This window comes from Pan paniscus, chromosome 13 (genome assembly GCF_029289425.2).
Source record: "Pan paniscus chromosome 13, NHGRI_mPanPan1-v2.0_pri, whole genome shotgun sequence".
Classification (NCBI taxonomy): Eukaryota; Metazoa; Chordata; class Mammalia; order Primates; family Hominidae; genus Pan; species Pan paniscus.
Genome location: NC_073262.2, coordinates 102,521,166 through 102,547,211, shown reverse-complemented (window position 1 = coordinate 102,547,211; position 26,046 = coordinate 102,521,166). Strand labels below are relative to the sequence as shown.

At 39.0% G+C, this 26,046-nt stretch overlaps 1 protein-coding gene and 1 long non-coding RNA gene across 2 annotated transcripts; one reads left to right on the top strand and one right to left on the bottom strand.

Moving 5' to 3' along the window:
• Nucleotides 1-591: 591 nt before the first annotated feature.
• Nucleotides 592-17,493, bottom strand: C13H2orf69 (chromosome 13 C2orf69 homolog). The gene is made up of 2 exons (XM_008974290.4): nt 16,969-17,493; nt 592-3,796 (listed from the first exon to the last, which is right to left on the bottom strand). Exons 1-2 carry the CDS (start codon nt 17,299-17,301, stop codon nt 2,972-2,974), a joined length of 1,158 nt encoding a protein of 385 aa, XP_008972538.3. The 5' UTR covers nt 17,302-17,493; the 3' UTR covers nt 592-2,971.
• Nucleotides 17,494-17,576: 83 nt separating this feature from the next.
• Nucleotides 17,577-23,074, top strand: LOC103786462 (uncharacterized). Its single transcript, XR_612192.3, has 2 exons — nt 17,577-17,715; nt 19,569-23,074. It is a non-coding gene; the product is annotated as an uncharacterized LOC103786462 (long non-coding RNA).
• Nucleotides 23,075-26,046: the final 2,972 nt, after the last annotated feature.

The following is a 26,046-nucleotide window of genomic DNA, read 5'->3' as shown; positions in this document are numbered from 1 at the left end:
CTCCTTGACTTTGGTGGTTACTTAGATAGTACATGAATGAAATGAAAAATAGATTACACCATACCCTAACCAAGTCTTGTAAGAAGCTAAAGGACTACAAGTCCCTGAGATGATTAGCACAGAAAAGAGAAAAGGATGAACTTGTTAGAGGTTTTGTTCTCTATGAAATCCAATAAAAGAAGTGGATATAGTGCAAATTTTTATGGAGCAATTTTAAAGGGAGAAGATATGTATTTGTACAAAAAAGGTTCAAAGTTGCTCATTTGAAAAGACATGGAGGATAATGAAAAGATGTACAGTAAGTCCTCACTTAATGTGCATAGGTTCTTTTAGAATCTGTGACTTTAAACAAAAAAGGACAAACAGCAGGTCCTCAACGTTTTGTTCGTTGTCATCTAGTTAAAACAATGATGAGAAAAAAATTGGTTTTGTTATATCGGTTTGCTTCAAGTCCCAGTTTCCAAGAACCTACTGATATGTTAAGTGAGGACTTACTGTATACAAACCCAACTTAGCAGGGTGGAGAAATGGCTTCCTTTATAAATAATCTGAAGTTTTAACAATGCTAATAAATATAAAGCACATCCAAACTTCTGTGGATGATCAATTTTAATACAATTATACATTCATGCTGTGGTGGTAACAACTTTCACATTATTTGTAGGACTACTTTTCTCAACTCATGACAAAGGCACAATCCAAAAGTATAAATTAACATTACAATAAGTTTTAAACAAATGTGGACAAAGGACCAATCTGAAGTATTAAACAGAAAACATCTGAATATGGATCAACTTGAATATATTTTCATTCCAGAAAATATTTTTTCTTTTCAACACTGTCTCATTTTGCTATGATGGCAGTTTTGTGTACCTGGTGAGTTACTCTTAATACCCATTCAACATGTAACAATTATAATTAAGCATTCACATACTGGATAGACAACCTAGATTTTTAAATGTCTGATTTTTAAAAATTATTTTTAAATGAATTATTCTGCTAAATGTCTTACTTTTCCATTTCAGTTAATCGTGAAAATAAATGCTTTTTCTTCCCCTTATAGAATTCAGTAACTCAGCTATTTTACTTTAGATACATGTGAATTTAACCAAGGATTATTAAACAAATAGAAAAAAAGCCATCCAATCATAGTGCTTAAAGGCAATGTAATATGTAAAATGTTAAACTCAGGCTGATTTATTTCCTTGATGGGAATTTTTGGTCTCAAAAGAAACAGGAGGTATTTAAAGAAACTGAAGCAACATAATACTACTTTGTCTTTAAAAAAAAAAAAAAGCCATTTAGAGATGCTGTTCTGCAGTTTATAAAATTAAGTGTTAAAACACCAAAAAGAGATGTTATTTTTAAACATTTGTTAAGAATCCTTTCTCATGAGTCTCTGAATATTTGGAATGTATTTATGGAGTCATTAAAATATAATTCTGGGAAGAAACCAAGAAATTAACATTTTTATTCTATATGGCTTTATAAATCTAGGTCTTCTGGGTCATTAAGGTATTAAGCTTCAGTGTCTTTTTTTTTTTTTTTTTAGTCCTAAAACAGCATGTTACTTCCCTGCTATTTCATTACCTGCAAAAGCTAATTATTAATAAACAACAAACTGCTCACCTTTTATTGTAATCACCCAATTACAATGTCAATGTTGGTTGACATTCATTAGATCTGGATTTCTCAAAGTGTATTTATCTAGGTCAAGAAAAACGGGCAGAAGGAAACTTCACCCAAATTATGTAGCAGTGTTAAGCAAATTCAGTTTTTGAGCCAAAATTAAATCATTTGTGTCTTCAAACTTTCCCTTGTAACTTTTCTTATAGCAATGTAATTTTGCATTTTGGCCAAAGAGAGCTATTTTCTTTTGGCAGACAAAATCATGCTTCTGGAGAAACATTGACTTAGATCTATGGAATCTGTTTCCTTTTTAATAGAGCTCTAACAAATAGAGCATTATATATTTATTTTATCCAAGTTGATCCTTTCAAAGACTGATATAATGAAAATTTTGAAATTTGCTCTGTAGTACATTTTTATCCAATATACATAAATATGCTCAATTTAAAGCAATTTTCCAAAACAACTGGTTTTTGGACAAGATTCAAGAAACCCCAGAATGTCTTATCCAAAATAATGATAAACTGACAATTAAAAATTAAACAATAGTGCTTAAGTGTAATTTTGTTTTTTTTTTGTTTTAGAGATGAAGTCTCACTATGTTGCCCAGGTTGGAGTGCAGTAGCTAGTCACAAACACAATCATGGTGAACCACACAGCCTGGGCTCAAGCAATCCTCCTGCCTTAGCCTCCCAAGTAGCTGGAACTAAAGGCACGTGCCACCACACCTGGCTATGTTTTTAAAAACCACCTTTACACTATTGTACACTTGTGGACATTTGGAAACAAATATATGTTGACTCTCATGAGAAAAGTACTTGGTGACACATTAAAGAATGAGTCAAGGAGTTTACAAAAACACAAGAGGCAGGGTGCAGTTATTCCAAAATGATAGAAAACAGCATCGTACCTTTGCTTTTGTTTGAAGAGAAATGAAAATATTTCCACTCAAAATAGCTAATTACTGTTAAAATGTCACCAAATTAGTTTAAAACATTACTCAGAAAATCAGTTATTTCCAACAGTAACAATTTTAGTTACCTTTTATAAGAACAATGTTGTAACTTTCATTTTAAGGGTCTTATATCTCCTCAGCATTATTACAAACCACCTTGTTAGATTTCAAATTAACTAATTCTAACTCAATCCAAATTAATAACTGCTCACATTCACAAGCAAAAAATACTATTGCACATTACACTCACATTTTAGGAATGTGTGCCTCCCCCCATACCCCAAAACTGACAATGCAGCTATGAATTACATCCCATTATCTGAATTTATAACACTCAAAAGTGCTTATGTTCTTCCACTGAACAAGTTCATTAATATACCTGTAATCTCAAAATACTTCATGAACCCTGAAGTGATTCTCTATGGAAGGAGCTTCCTTTGTAAAATGAATTTGGCTAGTCACCTGCATACCAAGATCCCCAAGTATCTGAACAAATTTCTTGTGCTCCTTTCCAATCCAAGATCTCATTGGATCACGTACTTGGTAAGGTGTTACATGAGTGTGAACGATAATTCCTGTTTGTGCAAATTCTTTCAAGACTTCTGGATAAGTAACCCAAGTATTGCTTCCTCCAGAATGACCACCATCCAGCCAATACATTGTTCTTATGCTTTTGATAAAAGCATCTATGTTCTTGTCTTTCTTGGCTTCTTTCAATTCAAAAAGCAACTGATTCAAAACAACACAACCTTTACTGAATCCAATCAAAGTAAAAGATGCGTCATTTAGTGATGGTGGATAAAAACTCATGGCAGACTCATCAGATTTTTCACAGGTCCTCACTTTTTCTCCCTGGCAACCATTCGTAGTATGAGAAGGACTGGATCTACAGTTAGATGCTATGGAGTCCTTATTCCAAACATTCAAACTTTTCTTTGATAAACTATTCTGACTTAAATTAAAAGCATTAACTAATAACATATAAAGGTGCTTAAAAGCTCCAAAGTCAGTATTGTGTTCTGGGGCACCAAACATGTTACTTTTCACAAAATTGTCATAGCAGCTGAATTTGTGCAAATGCATTCGGGAACATTTTATCACCCAAATATAACTATTGGGGAACCGGTGGGCTAAAATGGTAGCAACATTTTCTAGACTCCAGTTTTCCCATTGATAATTCTCAGGATGACGAGTCATAATTTCATGGTAATTCTGAAAGGTAAGAAAGATGAAATAAGTATTAAATACATATTTACATAAAATGATTTCCACAAAATAGTTTCCATTTTTATTGTGGAGAAAGGATGTTACAATGACCTATGATTAATGTACACTAGAAATGAAAACTATAAATTTGTCATTACTTTCTAGTAATAAGATTTTTGAACCAATTACTTCTTCAGTTTAAGCCTGAAATCTATCAAGAGACAAGGAAGTAAGTTATACCTACATGAAACAGTAAAAAGTTTTTAGAAATTTAATTTTGAAAGGTTATAGGTATGTTTAACAAATTTTATTTAGCATATACATATAATCAATTTTCCTAACACATCAACTGAAAATATAAATTTGGTTCACTAGATAGACTTTTTGACCAACATAGAATCTTAAAATATTTCCCTAAGTTGCCATTCTATACCCCTCCCTCTTTGGATTTCTCTAGCAACCTGAACACTATGTTCAATTTCAGATTTAGTATTATACACAAGGCTGCAATAAACATTATAGAAAACTCTTTGTACACATCTGTGATTATAGCCTTAAATTCCTAGATATGGAAAAACTGGGTCAAAGAATATTTGTAATTTAAGTCTGGATTTCTATTCTTGCCTATTCATATCCTTTGCCCCTCATTCCCCATTTTCTGTGTGAGACAGGATCTCTGTCATCCAGGCTGGAGTGCAGTGGCATGATTATGGCTCACTGCAGCCTTGACCTATCAGGCTCAAGCAATCCTCCCTCCTCAGCCTCCGGAGTAGCTGGGACCACAGGTGCATATCATCACATGTGGCTAACGTTTTTATTCTTTGTAGAGAGAAGGTCTCACTTTGTTGCACAGGCTGGTCTCAAACTCCTGGGCTAAACCATCCTACCTCATTCTCCCAAAGTATTGGTATTACAGGCATGAGTCACCATACCCAGCCTCCTTTGCCCTTTTGTATTTACACCTTATTTATAAGCATTCTATATATACTAACCACAACTTTTTGTTTAGGTCCTAGGATGTGCATATAAATTGTTTTCCTTTTAATTTTACTCATACTGACTTTTTTTTAAAAGGGAGGCGATTCATTCAAATTTATTCATTTGTTCTATAAAATTTACTGGATACCTACCAGTTGGGCAGGGAGCAAAACAGACTAAACCCTTGTTCACATGGAGCTCACATTCTACTGCAGAGATACACAATAAACAACTCCACAAATAAATAGAGCAGCACTGTCCAACAGAAATAAAACATGAGCCACATTTAAAATTTTCAAGTGCCAGATTTTAAAAAGTAAAAAGTTAACAGGTGAAACTAATTTTAATCATTTCTTTTTTGAGCTAAATATATCCAAAATATCACAATCTCAACATGTAACCAATATTAAAAATTACTGGAGGATTCTTAACATTCTTTTTTCCTTCCTAAGTCTTTGAAATCCAGTGTGTATTTCGTACTTATAGTACATCTCAATTTGGATGCTAAATTTTCATCAGAAATACTTGATCTGAATTTGAATCTCATAAAATTTACAGCTGAAAAAGTAAACTCACATACCCAACTTGTTCCAAATATACTTAAAAGTTTTTCCATTAACTGAACTGGGTATCCGTTATTTAATATACATTTAAATTAACCGAAATTACAGTTACAAATTTAGTTCCTCTATTAAATTTAGTACCTCAAGTAGACTAACAACATTTTAAGTAGTCAATAGCCACAAGTGATTAGTGGCTACGATATTGGACAGTTCAAAACATATTAGACTTATAGCTTGGAAACATTTCAAAAAATATATATATTAGATGTTGGTAAGTACAACGGAACATAATAAAGCAGGAGAAAAGGAATACAGGTGGAAAATTATTGCTTAACACAGAATGGTCAGGAAAGGCTTCTCCAATAAAGTGATAGTTTGAAAGGACCTGAAGGAACTCAGAGAGTGAACCACGTGGGTATTTCAGGCAGAAGGAACTGCAACTGCAAAACGCCCTGAGGTGGGAGCTTGCTGGACATAACCCAGACACAGCAATGAGGTCAGTGTGGCTCCAGAGGAGTCAACAGTAGCAAATGTGATCACAAAGGAGGGCAGAGAGATGGTTTGGGGAAAAGGAGAGGTGCTGATCAGGCTTTTTAAGACACCACAAAGACTTCGGCTTTTGCTCTGAAAGGATCTGGAGCCAAGGGCTGATATATGCTTTGAAAATATTACTCTGGCTCCTAATAATGAAGGGGCAATAGCTGATGCAAGGAGACCGTTAAAAGGCTACTGAAATATAATCCTGATAAGAGAAGGTGGGTTGAACCAGAGTAGAAGTGGTCAAGTCCTGAATTTATTTTGGAGGTACAGTCAACAGGATTTGCAAATGGATTGGATATAGAAGGTGAGAGAAAAATAAGATAAATGGTGTGAGTTTTCCTTATTTCTAATGGTGATATACAGTATCTATCAGTTTTAAATACACCTTCCTTTTGACCTAGTAATTCTTCGAGAAATTTATCTCATTGATATACTTACATATATGCATAAATAAATATGTATAAGGATATTTATTTCTGCTTCAAAAGAATGAGGCAGCTCTATGAGTACTCCTATGGGTTGTAAAATAAGGACTAAAAAATCCAGTACACTATGCAACCATTTGTATTTTTAAAAAAAGCCTGAGGCTGGGGGCGGCGGTTCACGCCTATAATCTCAGCACTTTGGGCGGCAGAGGCAGGCAAACCGCTTGAGTTTGAGACCAGCATGAGCAACATGTGAAATCCTGTCTCTACAAAAAACAACAACAACAAAAATTGGCAGGGTGTGGTGGTGTGCCCCTGTAGTCCCAGCTACTCGGGAGGCTGAAGTGGGAAGATGGCTTGAGCCCAGGAGGTGGAGGTTGCTGTGAGCTGAGATTTTGCCACTGTACTGCAGCCTTGACAATAGAGTCAGACCTTGCCTCAAAAAAAAAAGAAAAAGAATAAGGAAAAAAACACATAAGTATAGAATGTCTCTGGAAGCATATATATATATATATAAAAGCATATATATATATATAAAAGCATATATATATATATATATAAATAACAGTGGCAGCCTTGGGGAAGGGAAATGGGCAACTGGAGGGAATGGGGTGAAAGAATTACTTTTCAATGTAAAACCGTAAATAATCTGAACTTTTAGCAACATGCACATTTTCTCTATTTAAAAATAAAAACTAGTAAATACTACAAAAATTCTATATACAAAGGTACAGGTAAGATAGAAAAATCATCCATATAACCAATTAAAAATAATCATTAAAATTCTGATGTCTAGCAGTCCAGTTTTCTCTAGCATACACATATACAAGTATGTATACAAGGAAGCATTCTTCTCCCCCAACAAGCAATAAGCTTATACATAGTTTTCACTTAAAAATATATTATAGGCATGGTTCCATATCAATACAGATTTGCATCATAATTGTTAGACATCTAAGGTTAATACCAATTTACACTTTCACTGGAAACATAAAAGAGTGCTTATTTTCCCACATCTTTACCCATCCTTAATGCTAATGGCTATTAGCATCAATTTTTTAAAATCCTTGCTACTATGATAAAATGATATCTTACTTTTGATTTAATTTGCATGTTTTGATTCCCAATCAGGTTAAACATTGTTAACTGGCAGTTTTCATTTTTCTTTTGTTAATTTTCTGTTCATGTCCTGTGATAATTTTCCCACTATGATGTTCAATTCCTTCCTAAGTTATATTTCACTAATATTAGTAGTTTGCCATATATGTTAAAAATACTAATTCCCAGGCCGGGCACAGTAGCTCACGTCTGTAATCCCAGCACTTTGGGAGGCCGAGCCAGGCAGATCACGAGGTCAGGAGATGGGAGACCATCCTGGCCAACATGGTGAAACCCCGTCTCTACTAAAAATACAAAAATTAGCCAGGCATGGTGGCGCGTGCCTATAGTCACAGCTACTCGGGAGGCTGAGGCAGAAGAATCGCTTGAACCCAGGAGGTGGAGGTTGCAGTGAGCCAAGACCGCGCCACTGCACTCCATCCTGGGTAACAGAGCAAGACTCCACCTCAAAAAAAAAAAAAAAAAAAAAAAAAAAATACTAATTCCTAGAAGGCCATCATTTGACTTTTTTTTTTTTTTTTTTTGAGAGGGAGCCTCAGGCTCTGTCCCCCAGGCTGGAGTGCAGTGGCAAGATCTCGGCTCACTGCAACCTCTGCCTCCCGGGTTCACGCCATTCTCCTGCCTCAGCCTCCCGAGTAGCTGGGACTGCAGGCACGCGCCACCATGCCCGGCTAATTTTTTGTATTTTTAGTAGAGATGGGGTTTCACCATGTTAGCCAGGATGGTCTCCATCTCCTGACCTCGTGATCCACCGCCTCGGCCTCCCAAAGTGCTGGGATTACAGGCGTGAGCCACCGCGCCCGGCCCATCATTTGACTTTTTATGGATTCTGCTATTGCTTTCTGTGCAATTATTTTATAATTAATGATATATCCAATTATCATGAAATCATAGGCACTTACATCTCGAAGGGCTCATCTAAATCCTTTTTATAGTTAAGGAAGCTGAGGTCCTGGAAACTACAGTTATTTATATATTTATTTAGTTAATGAGCCAAAATGAACCTAGATTTTATGACTCTCAGTTTAGTTCTACCACATAGAAGGTGCTCTAAATCTAGAAACATGATATTTTCCTTGATTAGCCCCAGGTTCCACGATTAGAGGAAGGAGAATCCTTATTCTAAGGAACTGTATGCAGTAAAATGTAAAGATGGAATCATTACTGTGTGTCAAAGCCCAGATCTGAGAACAATGGAAACACACTTTCATATTCTAAAAAGAGGCACCAGACACCCCTCTAGGAGTTACTAAGAGGTAGCCCAAACTGGTTCTGCAACCGAGGCTGTTACCCACGGCCAATCTACAGAAAAGGTTAAAGACTAAGGAAAGAGAGAGATTTCTTTCAAGATAGTTTTCATCCTAGTTGGGAATGCAATGCACTACTATCCCCATAAGAGGTAAGGGGTGAAAGGCCATGCTTCTCATCCCCAGTGAGGCAGGCCACAAGAGAATCTCTTGAGAGTTTAAAGAATGCCTACTACTCCAGTTAGATGCTTGCTGACCTGCAAAAACTCAGAGACCCACTCCAAACTGCTATTGAAGTAACGAACAATGGATTTTTAGGAAATCTTGACATGTGTCTCTAAGAGTTGGTAGACAAATGATATTCAAACTAAGTGTTCTGCCCTTAGAGCAGAGTGAACTTCTGCTATGGTTTGAATGTGTCCGCCAAAGTTCATGTTTTGTAAACTTAATCCCTAAAGCAACTATGACTAGAGGTGGGATCTTTAAGAGGTGATTAGGTCACAAGGGCTCTGCCCTCATGAATGGATTAATGGTTCTTGATAAAAGGATGAATTTGGCTTCTCCTTCCCCTCGTCCACTCCCTAGTGCTCTCTTGCCCTTCTGCCTTCCACCATGAGATGACAGGGCAAGAAGGCCCTCACCAGATGTAGGCCCCTCCTAACCTCCAGAATCATGAGCTAAATAAATTTCTGTTTATTATAAACATAAAGTGCACATCTGAAGTAAGCAGGCTAGAATGACCAGAACAGGGTCCAGCCTAAGAGAGCTGCCTGATAAAGCACAGGAAGCTCCAAGGCACATGACCAGGAGACACCACTTAGGGCATGATCGTCTATAGATCCTAACCTTTAGGAAAGCAAAACTTTTAAAGAGTTAAAACTGGAAATAACTCAAATGTTTATGAACTGCTGAATGGATAAACAAAGTATATATCCATACATAGAATACTACTCTGTAAATAAAAGGAACAGACTACTGGCTGGGCACAGTGGCTCACGCCTGCAATCCCAGCTCTTTGGGAGGCCAAGGCAGGAGGATCACTTAAACCCCGGGGTTTGAGACCAGCCTAGGCAACCTAATGAGACCCTCGTTTCTACGAAAAATTTTAAAAATTAGCCAGGTGTGATTGTGCATGCCTGTAAGTCCCAGCTACTTGAGAGGCTAAGGTAGGAGGATCGCTTGAGCCTGGGAGGTTGAGGCTGCAGTGAGCCATGATCACGCCACTGCATTTCAGCCTAGGTGACAGAGCGAGACCCTGTCTCAAAAAAAAAGAAAAATGAAAAAAACTACAGATACAGGTAACAATATGGATGAATTTCAAAAGTATTAAATAGTGAAACAGTCACACACAAAAGACTACACACTATATGACAAATAAACAAAATTCTAGAAAAAGCAAAAACCATAGTGAAAGAAAGCAGGTTAGTGGTTGGGAAAAGAAAACTGACCATAAAGGAGCACGGAGGTACTTTTTAGGATAATGGAGATACTCTACAACATGATTTTGGTGGTTACATAATTCCAACACTTGTCAAAATTCACAAAATTGTACTCTTACTTAAAATACAAGGGCCGGGCACAGTGGCTCACACCTGTAATCCCAGCACTTTGGGAGGCCCAGGCGGGCAGATCACTTGAGGTCAGGAGTTCGAGAGCAGCCTGACCAACATGGTGAAACCCCGTCTCTACTAAAAATACAAAAATTAGCCAGGCGTGGTGGCACACACCTGTAATCCCAGCTACTCAGGAGGCTGAGGCACAAGAATTGCTTGAACCCGGGAGACGGAGGTTGCAGTGAGCCGAGATTGTACCACTGCACTTCAGCCTGGGCAACAGAGGAAGCCTCCGTCTGAAAATATAATGATAATAAATAAATTAAAATACAATAAAATAAAGCGGATACATATAATTATATACCCAAGGCTTTAAAAAGATAACTCAAAATGGAAAGCACCTACTTTAAAAAAATCCTGATCACCCTTCAAAATCATTATTGCTAGATAAGAAAAACATAGGTACCTAAAGAAATACAAAATACTATGGATATATGGTTTGGTTGTGTCCCCACCAAAATCTCATCTTGAATTGTAGTTCCCATAATCCCCACATGGGAGGGACCTGATGGAAGGTAATTGAATCATGGGGCGGTTACCTTCCTGCTGTTCTGGTGACAGTGAGTTTTTACAAGATGGTTTTATAAGGGGCTCATCCCCCTCTTTGCTCTCATTCTCTTTCCTACCACCATATGAAGAAGGGCATGTTTGCTTCCCCTTCCACCATGACTGTAAGTTTTCAGAGGCACCCCCAGCCCTGTGGAACTGTGAGCCAATTAAACCTCTTTGCTTTATAAATTACCTAGTCTTGGGTATGTCTCTAGCAGCATGAGAATGGACTAATACAGTAAATTGGTACTGCAGAGAGTGGGGTGCTGCTATAAGGATACCCAAAAATGTGGAAGCAACTTTGGAGCTGGGTAACAGGCAGAGGTTGGAACAGTCTGTAGGGCTCAGAAGAAAACAGGAAAATGTGGGAAAGTTTGGAACTTCCTAGAGACTTGTTGAATGGCTTTGACCAAAATGCTGATAGTGATTTGGATAATGAAGTCTAGGCTGCATTGGTCTCAGACAGAGATAATAAACTTTTTAGAACTGAAGCAAAGGTCACTCTTGTTATGGTTTAGCAAAGACACTGGCAACATTCTGCCCCTGCCCCAGAGATCTGTGGAACTTTGACCTTGAGAGGGATGGTTTGAAATTGGAACTTATATGTAAATGGGAAGTAGCACATAAAAGTTTGGAAAATTTGCAGCCTGACAATGCTATAAAAAAGAAAAACCCATTTTCTGAGGAGAATTTCAAGCAGCCTGCAGAAACTTGCATAAGTAACGAGGAGCCAAATGTTCATCACCAAGATAATGGGAAAAATGTCTCCAGGGCATGTCACAGATATTCAGGGCAGCCCCTACCATCACAGGCCCAGAGGCCTAAGAGGAAAAAATGGTTTTGTGGGCTGGGCCCAGGCCCTCGCTGCTTTGTGCAGTCTTGAAACTTGGTGCCCTGTGTCCCACCGTGGCTAAAATGGGCCAACGGATAGCTCAGGCTGTTGCTTCAGAGTGTGCAAGCCCAAGCCTTGGCAGCTTACATGTGATGTTGGGCCTGTGGGTGCATAAAAGTAAGGAATTGAGGTTGGGGAACCTCTGCCTGGATTTCAGAGGATGTATGAAAACACCTGGATGTCCAGGCAGAAGTTTGCTGCCAGGGCAGTATGGAAAAGAAATGTGGGGCTCTACACTTCCCTACTGGGGCACTGCCTAGTGGAGCTGTGAGAAAAGGGCCACCATCAACCAGACCCCACAACAGTAGATAAACCAACAGCTTGCACCGTGTGCCTAGAAAAGCTACAGACACTCAACACCAGCCATGAAGGCAGCCTGGAGGGGGGCTGTACCCTGCAAAGCCACAGGGGTGGAGCTGCCCAAGGCCATGGGAGTCCACCTCTTGCATCAGTGTGACCTAGATATGAGACATGGAGTTAAAGGAGATCATTTTGGAACTTTAAGGTTTAATGACTGTCCTATTGGATTTCGGACCTGCATGGGGCCTGTAGCCCCTTTGTTTTGGTCCATTTCTCCCATTTGGAATGGCTGTATTTACCCAATGCCTGTATCCCCATTGTATCTAGGAAGTAACTAACTTGCTTTTGATTTTACAGGTTCATAGGTGGAAGGGACTTGCCTTGTCTCAGATGAAACTTGGACTTAGACTTTTGAGTTAATGCTACAATGAGTTAAGACTTTGGGGAACTGTTGGAAGGGCATGGTTATGTTTTGAAATGTAAGGACATGAAATTTGGGAGGGGCTAGGGGTGGAATGATATGGTTTGGCTGTGTCCCCATCCAAATCTCATCTTGAATTGTAGTTCCCATAATCCCCATGTGTTGTGAGAGGGACCCAGTGGGAGGTAACTGAATCATGGGGCAGGTTACCTTCATGCTGTTCTCATAATACTGAGTGAGTTCTCATGAGATGGTTTTATAAGGGGCTTCCCCACCTTCGGTCTCATTCTTCTCCCTCCTCTTGCCATGTGAAGAAGGACACATTTGCTTCCCCTTCTGCCATGATTGTAAGTCTCCTGAGGCCTCCCAGCCCTGTGGAACTGATTCAATTAAACCTCTTTCCTTTATAAATTACCCAGCCTCGGGTATGTCTTTATTAGCAGTGTGAGAATGGACTAATATATATGGCCTTAGCTTTCTTGTAATTCAAATGATAAAGGACAAGTACAGAATTTTTAAAAAGGACATACAACTAAACATGACTGCAAAAGGAACATCAAGAAGTTAATAGGAATTAAGAGGACTTAAAATCATATGAAAAACCAGTTCCAATTAACAAACACCAAATAATGAAACAGTATCAAGATAGGTGAAGCTTCAGGCCAGGTGCGGTGGCTCACATCTATAATCCCAGCACTTTGGGAGGCTGAGGTGGGAGGATCACCTGAGGTCAGGAGTTTGAGACCAGCCTGGTCAACATGGTGAAACCCCATCTATATTAAAAATACAAAAAAAAGAAAAATTAGCCAGGCGTGGTGGCACGCTCCTGTAGTCCCAGCTACTCAGGAGGCTGAGGCAGGAGAATCGCTTGAGCCTGGGAGGTGGAGGTTGCAGTAAGCCAAGATCACGCCACTGCACTCCAGCCTGGGCAACAGAGCAAGACTCCATCTCAAGGGGAAAAAAAAAAAAAAGATAGGCAAAGCTTCTAATACTATCTTACAAAATTCTGTTTAGCCCTATTCTGTTCAATATTTATTCAAATTAAGAATAAAGCTATAACAAGAATGCTCAGCGAGGTGTGGTGGCTCATGCTTGTAATCCCAACACTTTAAAAGGCTGAGGCAGGAGGATCACTTGAACACAGGAGTGGGCAACATAGTGAGACCCTGTCTCTGTAAAAAATAGTAATAAAAGAAAATAAATAAAGAAAATAGAATGTCTATAGGCATTCTAAAAGCATCAACACAATAAAAAGATGGGCTGTACTCAGCAGCGAAAAGTTCATAAGGATAGATATTAGGCTCAAAAGAATCAAGTACAAAAATACAGATGAAGAAATCAGCCTAACAGCATTTTATAAAATAGCCAACACATTTCAAGTATTTCATGCATTGTTCAAAGCAACTAAAAAATACTCATTTATACAAGTCATCTACTGCACACCTACAACATGCAACTCTCAAGCATCACAGATTGTATTGGTGAACAGACGTAAGCTTATATTTTAGTGGCAGAAGGCAAACAAAACTCAAAACGAAAACTAGTATAGTAAATGCAATGGGTAAAAATAAAGAAAAAAAGTTGATAGGAAGCCTATATATACTATGATTATTAAACAGGATGGTCAGAAAAGGCCTCAGAGAGGCAGAGTCTTGAGCAGACCTGGAAGAGGTGAGGTAATAAACCTACAAGTCATCTACTTGGAAGGCTGTTCCAGGCAGTTTACAGAAAGCTTTTTAGGTATAATGTGCCTGACATGTTTGAGCAACACCAAGAAAGCCAGAGAGGCTGGAGAAGAGTAAACAGAAAAAGGAGACCAAGTCAGATAGGTAACAGGGTGGGAAAAGATAGAAATAATGAAAAGGCTTGCAGGACAGGATATTAACAGGAAGGACTCTGGCTCTTACTCTGAGTGACATGGGAAGTGACTGCACAGTTTTGAGCAGACGTGGAATGATTTGACTGACATTTTTCAATGGTTATTCTGATTACTTTAGATACACTGAAAAGGTAAAGCCACTAGATTTGATGAAATGAGGTATGAAAGACAGTTCTAATGGATGACTTCAAGATTTCTATCTTGATCAACTAAGAAGGTAAAGTTTCCATTAATGACATGAGGAAGACTGCATAGGGGTAAAGATACAGAGATTTTAGGTTTAGGATATCTATTAAATATCCAAAAGGAAATAATCGTGCATATAATTGGTTGGCCTAAAGTTTGGGGAATATGTGTAGGCTAGATACATAAATGTTGAGGGGTGTCAGTGTACAGGTAGTGAGTAAAGCCATGAGACTGAAGAGAGTGAACACAGACAGAGGAAACATGGAAGAACAGACGACTGGGATACTCCAATAATTTTTAAAGTCACCAGAGAGATAAGAAGGGACCAGAACTCATTTAGTATCCACACATTTAATCTCCATTGACACCTTATAAACTATTATTCTTATTTTGTAGTTGAAGTAGCTGAAACACAGAGAGATGTAACAATTGTCCAGGGACTTTATACCTAAAAAGTTCTAAAGCAGGGTTCAAAGCCAGGCAATCTGGCCTCAAACTGTATGTAAGACTTTTTAGACTTCCTCTGAAGACTTGTACTATATATCCTGGCTGGCACACTTTAAAAACACTTAGGAGGTGCTCAATAAATGTAATCATTATCATCATCATTATTTTAGGAATGCATGCAGTAATTGTTCCACAAAATTATTCTGGCAGTCATAGTCGGAAATGTCACGTTATTTTCCCAATCTGAGCCACAAGGGCACCAAGTAAGTAAGTGACTTTTTTTTCTCTTAAATCTAAGTACTAGTTGTTTTTTTTCTTTATTCTCTTTTTTTTCCTCCAGTTTTTATTAGCAGTCAACTAAACCAGTCAATTGTTTTGAGGGCAAAAGAAAATAATATATATTATAAAAATATATATTATATTTTATATATAATATATTATATATTTATTTTATATATAATATATTATATATTTATTTTATATATTATATATATTTTATATATATATAAAAATTATAATATATATTTTATATATAATATAAATATATAATATATATTTTATATATAATATAATATATAATATATAATATAATATATATAATATATAAAATACATATATAAAATAATATATATTATTTTCTTTTGCCCTCTAATTGACTGGTTTAGTTGACTGCTAATAAAAACTGGAAAAAAAAAGAGAATATATATATATCTATATCTCTATATATATCTCTATATCTATATCTTAATCATTATCTGACTCAGAGCACAGTTTCTAAGTATGTCATTTTAAGGCACCAATTTTGAAAATAAACTAATGTAGTTTCATAGTATAAGAAACACATGTAGGCCGGGTGCGGTGGCTCACACCTATAATCCCAGCACTTTCAGAGGCCAAGGTGGGCAGATCACTTGAAGTCAGAAGTTCGAGACCAGCCTGTCCAACATGGTGGAACCCCATCTCTACTAAAAATACAAAAATTAGCCCAGTGTGGTAGCGCATGCCTGTAATCCCAGCTACTCGGGAGGCTGAGGCACGAGAATCACTTGAGCCCGGGAGACGGAGGTTGCAGTGAGTCGAGACTGCGCCACCGCACTCCAGCCTGGGCAACTAAGCAAGACTCTGTCTCAAAAAAACAAAAAAGAGAAACATACCTAGCTATATTCTAGCTTTACCTGTCTAGAACTTTCTATGATGATGGATTATTTTCTATGATAATGCTATATATCTGTGCTGTCCAATACAGCACACACAAGCCATCTGTAGCTACTGAGCACTTGAAATGCAGCTAATATGACTAACTGGATTTTTAGTTTTATTAATTTTAATTAATTCAGATAGCCATATATGGCTAATGGCTACCATATTAGATAATGCAACGTTAGATTAAGACCCAGTTTTCAGGGCAACGTAACCACGGATATTTACCTGCAGCTGTAAAATAATAAACATAACATGCAAAAGCAAAAGCACAAAAGAGGTGAGCATAAAAACATTGACATGCTTAATAATTATTGTCCCTTTTCTTCCACCCATCCCCACTCTTTTTTAGGGTTACTGGGTGTCATACCTTTGTAATGTTTGTTTGTTTGGTGTTTAATTACTGCCATCGTTTTCTAAACACTACGTGCTAACTTAATTTGAAAGCCATCGCTATGTCCCCTGCCCAACACACACACACGGTCCTCTGAGAAACCAAATTATAGAATAAATATACAAGATGCGTGTCACTCCCTGTCTCAAATTCCGCCTCTTGGAAACCTGGACCGACAGCTGGCTCTTTCGAGATCGTAGCCCTCGTCGGACACCTTCCCCATGGGGTTCTATGGACAAAGGGCGCCAAGGGCGTGGAAGGCACGGTTTTGGATTTCGTGGAGTAGAGGAAGAGCCACCCTCAGTGAATGTGTGGGTGTGTTCAGGCAAGGAAAGGAACCAGGCAGCAGCCACGAGGGAAGAATCAGTGACCGCGTACGTATACACGAGAGGAAGGAACAGATACCCAGGCAGGCCCTGAGTTACCTGCACATCCCCAGGGAAATAGAGGACGTGATGCTGGGGCGGCGGCTGCGGCTCCTCCTTCGCTGGGTCCCCGGGGAGGTCCTGCCGCTCCAGTCCCTCCCCGGCCGCCGCCAACAGGAGCAATTCGTTGCTGCGCTGCGGATCGGCTCCAGGCACGGTGGAAAGCTGCAGGCACTGACGGCGGCGCACCTCGGCCGAGAGGGAGCATCGCGCGCCGCCGCTGCCGCCCGGGTTCATGGTTCTGGCCTGAGAGCAGGACGAGGCGTTTCCGATTCCGAGCTGCGGCAGCAGGAGCAGCAACGGCGGCGACCGCAGGAGCCTGAACCCCCACATGGGTCGCCGCCGCGAGAGCGGTTCGGCGGTGGAGGGTGGCGGAGGGGTTCCTGAGGGAGGGACTTCAGCAGGCGGCTCAGCAGGCGGCTCAACGGTCGGCGGCCGCGGCCCGGCCGGGAGCCGGCGCTGAGGCGACGACGTCAGAGGCCGACGTCCGCGCGCAGCGTGCGTAAGGAAAGGAAGGGAGGGGTGTGGGCGAAATCGGTCTTGGGATCCCGGAGAAGACGGTGGGCGTGGCTTGAGGAAGGGCGTTTGTGATTGGTGGGTTCTGCAGCGGCCGGGAAGTTCGAACAGAAGTCTGGGGAAGAGCCGGCGAAGAGCAAAGAGATAACACAGTACTCCCAGCTATAGCAAGCGGCAGTTATGGAGCATGCGCAGCAACAGGGGCGGCCGCAGGTCGCCGTTCAATAATACGTAATGTATAGACTTTTGAGTATACGAAGCTCCCTGTTTCTGTAGGTTCACCTGAGGTTTATCTGGTCTTTCAGGGCTTAAAAGGGAGACATTCCCAAAGACGATTCCGTGGGAAGTCTCCTACAAGCCCCGAAGGAAGGGAATCTCTCTCCTCATACCTTGAGTTTCCTGAGTACAATTATTATAGATATACGAAGATCTCTGTGCTCATGGAGAATTTGTGGTTAGATATGAAGCTAATTCATCTCTGTTTGGGAACAGGGTACATGATCTAGGACAGGAAAAAAACGGGGCGAGGCATTACGCATTACTTGGTGTTTTGCTATTTGGAGGTTTTCAAAAACTGAACAGTGTAGGAAAGTCATGTGTGTCCAGCAACTATCTGTGGCCAGTTGAGTAGGAATAAGATTTGGCGAAATATATGCTCAGGCCTGTACTCCCAGCACTGTGGGAGGCCGAGGCGGAGGATCACTTGAGTCCAGCAGTTTGAAACCAGCCTGGGCAACATAGGGAGGCCTTGTCTCTACTAAATTTTTTTTTTTTAATTAGCCGGGCGTGGTGGTGCATGCCTATAGTCCAAGCTACTGGGAGGGCTGAGGTGGGAGATTGGATCGCTTGAGCCCAGGAGTTGTATGCTGCAATGAGTTGTGATCCCACCACTGCACTCCAGCCTGGGCAACAGAAGCAGACCCTGTCTCAAAAAATAAACCAAAAACAAACAAAACAGGGAAATGTGTGCGAGCGAGGATGAGATCCAAGTACTTGTGAGACAAAGCACTGTAAAGAGAATAATTAATGAAAATTACAAAAAACTACAGCCAACATTTGTTGAGGGTTTACTATAGGCCAGAAATCTAAGCACTTTATATATAATTGTTCGGAGTTTATATATGTGTATTTAAGCACACATACTGTTTTCTTTGGTCTACATATGCAAATAATAACAAATGGCTTGGAGTAGGAACATAAATGAGCAAATGATAAAATATGATTTATATATATGTATAGACTTGGTGACTTAGTATGCTAACCTACTCTGGTCTAAATTGTTGCATTCCATCTGACATCAAAATATTGTTATCAATCAAAAATTATTCAATTAATTACTAAGGAAATCTGCCGCTTTCTAAAATAACTGGTTAAAAACAAGTAGAGGTTAGTTATACAATAATTAGTATATAATGACATTTAGGCAACCTGACGTCACTCTGTTTTGCCAATTGCAAACATGTTACTTTGCATTGTTAGATAGAGGATTGCTGAAATGTTATCTAAAAGTCCAAACATGTACATGAATTGCAAATGCAGCTTTTGATTTGTGGTCTTGTTTTTAGCTTGACCTTATAATGAAATCTATTTTTATTTTTAAGTTTATTTTTTTAAGACAAGATCTTGCTTTGTCACCCAGGCTGGAGTGCAGTGGCACAATCTCAGCTCACTGCAATCTCTGCCCCCCAGATTCAAGCGATTCACTTGCCTCAGCCTCCCTAGTAGCTGAGATCACAGGCGTGTGCCACCACGCCCGGCTAATTTTTGTATTTTTTTAATAGAGACAGGGTTTCTCCATGTTGACCATGCTGGTTGCGAACTCCTTACTTCAGGTGATCTACCCGCCTCAGCCTCCCAAAGTGCTGGGATTACAGGCAGGAGCCACCATGCCCTGCCTTAATGAAATCTATTCTTATTGAAGAGAGTGGAGAATGTGTTTTAGAAGGAAAATTGTAGCAAATATTAAATGCCACAAAGTTGTCTCAGTATCGCTAAGATAATTAAGGTCTTTGAGAAATACAAGTAAGAATTTAAAGAGTAGAGTAAAGAAACAGACTAAAGTAAGCACAAATGTTTCCTTACAGTCAAGGGATTTGTACAGCCCTGTAGGAGACACCTCCAGAGAAAGTAACAGCTCTCAATTGATTAGCTGAGGTATGTATGTCATTTATGGCAAGTCATTGCCATTGCAATTCCTTCTCACAGGTCCCCTTGATATTACTGTAATACCTGTTTTCTGTCTCCATCCCCTCTGTCTTCTAGGAGACCGATTTTGTAAATCACTACTTTTCTAACAACACTGGCACAGATGGCCAAGCATTCTCCCTTTTCTCAGAGCTGGTTTTCCATCCCGGAAAGAGGTCTTACATATACAAAGTTACTCTAATCAGTTGTGTGAGTTTTCTCTTCTCTAACTGATAGGTTCTGCACAGGGATTATATTAATGCTTATAGTGTCCAAAAGGCTATAGCTCACCTCTGGACTCTTGAGAGTTCTCAAGGGATCCTGCTGAGCTCTCAGACCTTTTTAATGCTATTCAATATAATAGAAAAGTTGCAAAATTGGAAGGAATCTGAGAAAGGCTAATTTACAATGGAAAGGACAGCATTAAAAGGCACAAACTCCAATATCTACAGGGGCCAGGTCTATATTATAAATAGTAAAATTGGCCACAAATAAACAATAGGGAATGTAAACACTGGCAAACTAGAGAGATGTCGTATTTGAAGAAGGCAGTCACTATTCACTGCTAGCCAGTTGTAAAATGAAGGCAACATTTTGCCAAACCTTCAAACTTGTTAAGAGATTTCTCGACACAAATCAGATACAGATTTTTATGTTTCATTTGCCAACTTGTAAATGTTGACAACTAATTAAATTTGCTTGTAAAACACCATATTAAATTAAATGCACACATAGGCCGTATTTGGCCTAGGGGCCACAAATGTGCAGCTTCTCTACTGAAAGGTGAAATGGGTGGATACAGGAAGGCAGGAGATGGGGGAAAAAATAGACAAGACAAAAAAGACCGGGCACAGTGGCTCACACCTGTAATCTCAGCACTTTGGGAGGCCGAGGCAGGTGGATCACTTGAGGTCAGGAGTTCGAGACCAGCCTGGCCAACATGGTGAAACCCTGTCTCTACTAAAAATACAAAAATTAGCCAGACATGGTGGTGGGCACCTGTAATCCCAGCTACTCGGGAGGCTGAGGCAGGAGAATCACTTGAACCCGGGAGGCGGAGGTTGCAGTGAGCCGAAATTGCGCCACTGCACTCTATCCTGGGCAACACCGTTTCCTAAGAGTCTGTCTTTAAAAAAAAAAAAAAAAAGCGGGGGGTGGGGTGGGCAAGCAGCAAAAGCCCTTAAATGTGGCTTTCTGTGAGCAGTTGAGAGGGAGAGGAGTGGGGAAATGATTTTGAGAAGTTCTGTGAGATTTTAATTGGATCCCATTTGATGTTCTTTAAGAGATTGAAAAGTTTTAGTTTTAAAAAATTATTCTTGGTTTTGAATACGTATTTTTTTGTGTTTTAATAAGCTTGTTTGCCAAAACTGGGCCTTGAGAGGAACAGGCTTCATATGAGGTATGTCACTCTAGCATGTAATTTGGCCCCCAAAGTGCTTGATAAAATAAAAATTAGAGAATAGAGCCATTTGGGGATTTGAAAGCTTATTCTTTGGCTAGTTTCACCAGCTAAGCAACACCATGTACCCTGTTCCTGTGGTATATAATTTATTAGACACCTACTTCCTCAAAATGCAAATCACTACATGTCAAGACCTTATAGATTATCTTTACCACTCAATGAATCCTCAAATGCAATAATTAGCTAAAAATACTTGCATATATTGTACTTTACTCAATGTTAAAGGGTAGAAAAAATTGAATCAATTCAAAATACAGCAAATCCTTAACAAAATATTAACAAGCTGATATGGTTTGGCTCTGTGTCCTCACCTAAATCTCATCTCAAATTGTAATCCCCACATGTCAAGGGAAGGAGGTGATTGGATCACAGGGGCGGTTTCCCCCATGGTGTTCTTGTGATAGTGAGTGAGTTCTCACGAGATCTGATGGTTTTATAAGTGTTTGACAGTTCTTCCTTCACACACTTCTCTCACTTCTGCTGCCTTGTGAAGCAGGTGGCTGCTTCCCCTTCTGCCATGATTATAAGTTTCCTGAGCCCTCTGCAGCCATGCAGAACTATGAGTCAATTAAACCTCTTTCCTTTATAAATTACCCAGTCTTGTGTATTTATTTATAGCAGTGCAAGAATGGACTAATACACAAGCCAAATCCAGCAACATATGAAAAGAATTATACACCATAAAAATGTGGGATTATCCCAGGAATGCAAAGTTGGTTTTTAATCTCTGAAAATCTATTAACATTATATACCATATCAATATAATAAAAAACAAAAATGACATAATCATCTTAATGGGCACAGAAAAAGCATTTGACAAAATCTAACACTCATGATTAAAAACACTCAACAAACTAAGAGTTGAAGGGAACTTCCTCAGCCTAATAAAGGGCATTATGAAAAACCCAACTAACATACTTAACGATAAATGACTGAGTGTTTTCCCCCTAAGAATAGGAAAAAAATAAAGATGTTTACTCTTGCTACTTCTAATCAATATCATCCTGGAAGTTCTACCCAAGGCAATTAGGCAAGAAAAAGAAATAAAAGCTGTGTAGATTGGGAAGGAAGAAGTAAAGCCATGCAGATGACATGATCTTGAATATAGAAAATCCTAAGGAATCCACTAAAAAATTATTATAAATAATACACAGGTTCAGCAGGATGCAAAATCAATACAACAGTCATGTTTGTATATGCTAGCAATAAAAATACAACAATTCCATTTACATTAGCATCAAAAGGTACTTAGGAATAAATTTAAAGAAATGCAAAATTATATAGTGAAAGCTACAAAACATTATTCAAAGAAATTTGAAAAGACCTCCCATATTAAATGGGAGGAAATGGAAAGATCTCCCATATTCATGGATCAGAAGACTTATTGTTAAGATGACAATTCTTTTCAAATTGATCTACAGATTCAATGCCATTTGTATCACAATTCCAGCTGCCTCTTTTGCAAAAATGTTTAAGCTGATCCTAAGATGTGTATGGAAATGCAAGGGACCCAGAATAGCCAAAACAATCTTGAAAAAAATGATCAAAGTTGGAGGGCTCACATTTCCCCATTTCAGTACTTACTACAGAGCTACAATAATCAAGACAGTGCATATTGGTATGAGGATAGGCATGTAAAACAGTAAAATAGGATCGAGAGTCTAGAAATAGACCCTAAATTTACGGTCAAATGTTTTTCAACAAAAGTGCCAAGATAATTCAATGGGGAAAAAAAGCCTTTTAACAAGTGGTACAGGGTCAAATGGATAGACACATGCAAAAAAAGGAGTTGGATCCCTTCTTTAAGCATTCAAAACTCAAAAGGGGGTGTAGAACTAAATATATGAGCTAAAACTATAAAATTTTTAGAAGAAAAAAATAGAAGTAAACCTTCATGACTTTAGCTTAGCCAAAGCCTTCTCATATATCGCACCAAAAGCACAAGATTAAAAAAAAAAAAAAAGAGGCAAATCGCACTTTTATCTAATTAGAAAAAGTTTAGTGCTTCAAAGAACACCAATAGAAAATGAAAAGACAGCCCACAGAATGAGAGAAAATGTTTGGAAATAACATATTGGTTGTGTTAGTCCATTTTATATTGCTGTAAAGGAGTACCAGAGATTGAGTAATTTATAAACAAAGGAGGAGGTTTATTTGGCTCACAGTTCTGCAGGCTATAAAAGAAGCATGGCACCATCATCTGCTTTTGGTGAGGCCTCAGGAAGATTTTACCCATGGCAGAAGAGAAAAGGAGCTGGCATGTCACATGGCAAGAGAGGTGGCAAGAGAGGTAGCAAGAGAGAAGGGAAGAGGTGCTAGGCTCTTTTTAACAACAAGATCTCATGTGAGCCTACAACCACTGATTACCATAGGGAGGGCACCAAGCTATTGGCTAGAGATTTGCCCCCATGACCCAAACACCTTCCATTAGGTCCCCCCTCCAGCATCGGGGAACACATCTCAACATGAGATTTGGAGGGGACAAACATCCAAACTATACCATTGGTTGAAGGATTTATATCCAAAGTATAAAAACCACTCTTACTACTCAGTAATAAAAAGACAACCCAATTTTTTAAATGGGTAAAGGATCTGAATAGACATTTCACAGAAGATATACAAATAAACAATAAGCACATGAGAAGATACTCAACACTATTAGCCACTAGGGAAATGCAAATGAAAACCATAAGAGATACCACGTTATAGCTACCAGGATGGTCATAGTAAAAAGACAGATAATAAAAAATGTCAACAAAAGTTGGGTATTCATGCATTGCTCATAAGAATGGTGTAGTGGCTTTAGAAAGCAGTTTGATAGTTTTCAAAATGTTAAATGTAGATTTATCATGTGACCCAGCAATTCTACTCTTTGGTATATATTCAACAGAAATGAAAACATACAACCACACAGCAACTTGTTCATAAATGTTTATAACAGTACTATTTATAATAGCCAAAAAGTAAAAACAACACAAATGTGTATTAACTGATAAATGAATAAAAAATGTCATATATTCATACAATATATTGATATTATTGAATAATAAAATATTAATCAATAATAACAGAAAGGAATTAGTCCGGGCACAGTGGCTCATGCCTATAATACCAACACTTTGGGAGGCTGAGGCAGGAGGATTGCTTGAGCCCAGGAGTTCAAGACCAGCCTGGGCAACATAGTGAGACACTGCCTCTATTTTTTTTAAGTAATTAAATACTGATCCAAGCTACAACATGGATGAACTATGAAAACATGCTAAGTGAAGGAAGCTAGTCGCAAAAGACTACATATTTTATGAGTCCATTTATATAAGTGCTCTAAAAATTGCGTATCTATAAATTCAGAAGTTAGATTAGTGATTACATAGGGATGGGGAGAAGAGGAACTAATTAAAACCTGGTCATTAAGTCCACTCAAGGGGAGAAGAATTAGCCTCTACCTTTTGAAGAGGCTCTACCTTTTGAGGGGAAGAGTACCAAACTCTTGTAGACATATTTTAAAACAACCATACCCAAGCTCACTCTAGACCCATCAGAATTCAGAGAACTTTGAATTTAAGCACAAGGTGAATAAAAAGAAATAAGGTACGGCCATTCACAGTGGCTCACGCCTGTAATCCCAGCACTTTGGGAGGCCGAGGTGGGTGGATCACGAGGTCAGGAGGATCACGAGGTCAGGAGTTCGAGACCAGCCTGACCGACATTGTGAAACCCCATGTCTCTACTAAAACTACACACAAAAAAATTAGCCGGGTGTGGTGGTGCGCTCCTGTAATCCCAGCTACTTGGGAGGCTGAGGCAGGAGAATCGCTTGAACCCAGGAGGCAGAGGTTGCAGTGAGCTGAGATCACGCCATTGCACTCCAGTCTGGGCGACAAGAGAGAGACTGTCAAAAAAAAAAAAAAAGAAAGAAAGAAGGTAGACTTGGCTAAGACTAGATTATTGTCAAGTCCAACAGAGCTTAAAGGTTAAAAAAATGATTGTATGAGACTAAACATAACCTTTATCTTGAAAAACCTGGGGAGCCACTGAATAATTTTAAATAGGGAAACTCATTATCAGATCTGCACTTTAGAAAGATCACTGTTACAGCAGTATGGAGAAGAAACTGAAGGAGGCAGAAATGCAGTCAAGGGAAGCCAGTTGGACCGCTACTTCAGTACTCCATATATGTCTGTTATCTATTGTCACAATAATGCTGTATATTTAACAAACCAATCTCAAATTCAGTGGCATAAAACAATAGTATTTATCATTGCTCATGAACCTATTAGTCAGCTGGGCAGTTCTGCTGATCTGGCCCAGTATCAACTGATCTTGGCTAATCCCTTTATTCAGCTGACAGAATGGCTAGGGGCTGGCTTATTTATTATAGCTTCACTTGCATGTCTGGTGACTGGCTAGCTATTAGCTAAGGCAACAAAGGTAACTAGACTACGTATCACTTATTATCCAGAAGAGTAGTCTGGGCTTATTTTCATGATGGCGGTGCCTAGGAGAATGAGCAACAGTGAAGCCAAGACTTAGAACTTGCATGTTATCCAGCTGCTGCATTCTATTAACCAGAGCAAGAAATAAGGCCAGCTCAATTCACGGAGTGAAGAAATAGATTCCGCCTCTTAATGGGAGAAACTGCAAAGTCACATTGCATAGGACATGGATATAGAAAGGGTTGAAGAATTGTAGCCATTTTTAGAATCTACCACAGTCCACTCTCTGGCCACAATTATTCACATCCCTCCTTATGATCCCTCTTCCTACTCCAAAATATGATATCATGGCATTTGAGAAAACAGCAGAAGCAGGAAGGTCACTCTCATCTTCCCCCTCATTTTTCTTTCCTGGAGCAACCATAAAACTTAATTTCCTGACCTTCCCCTGAAGAAGATCATATGACTCTCTTGTCAGAGGTT

Bases quoted from the DNA above. Each gene is read 5' to 3' on its own strand.
- C13H2orf69 (XM_008974290.4), bottom strand. From the start codon at position 17,301: ATGTGGGGGTTCAGGCTCCTGCGGTCGCCGCCGTTGCTGCTCCTGCTG. The intron at 3,797-16,968 runs GTAACTCAGGGC...CTTACCTTTCAG, and splicing joins ATTTCCCTGGGGATGTGCAG to AATTACCATGAAATTATGAC.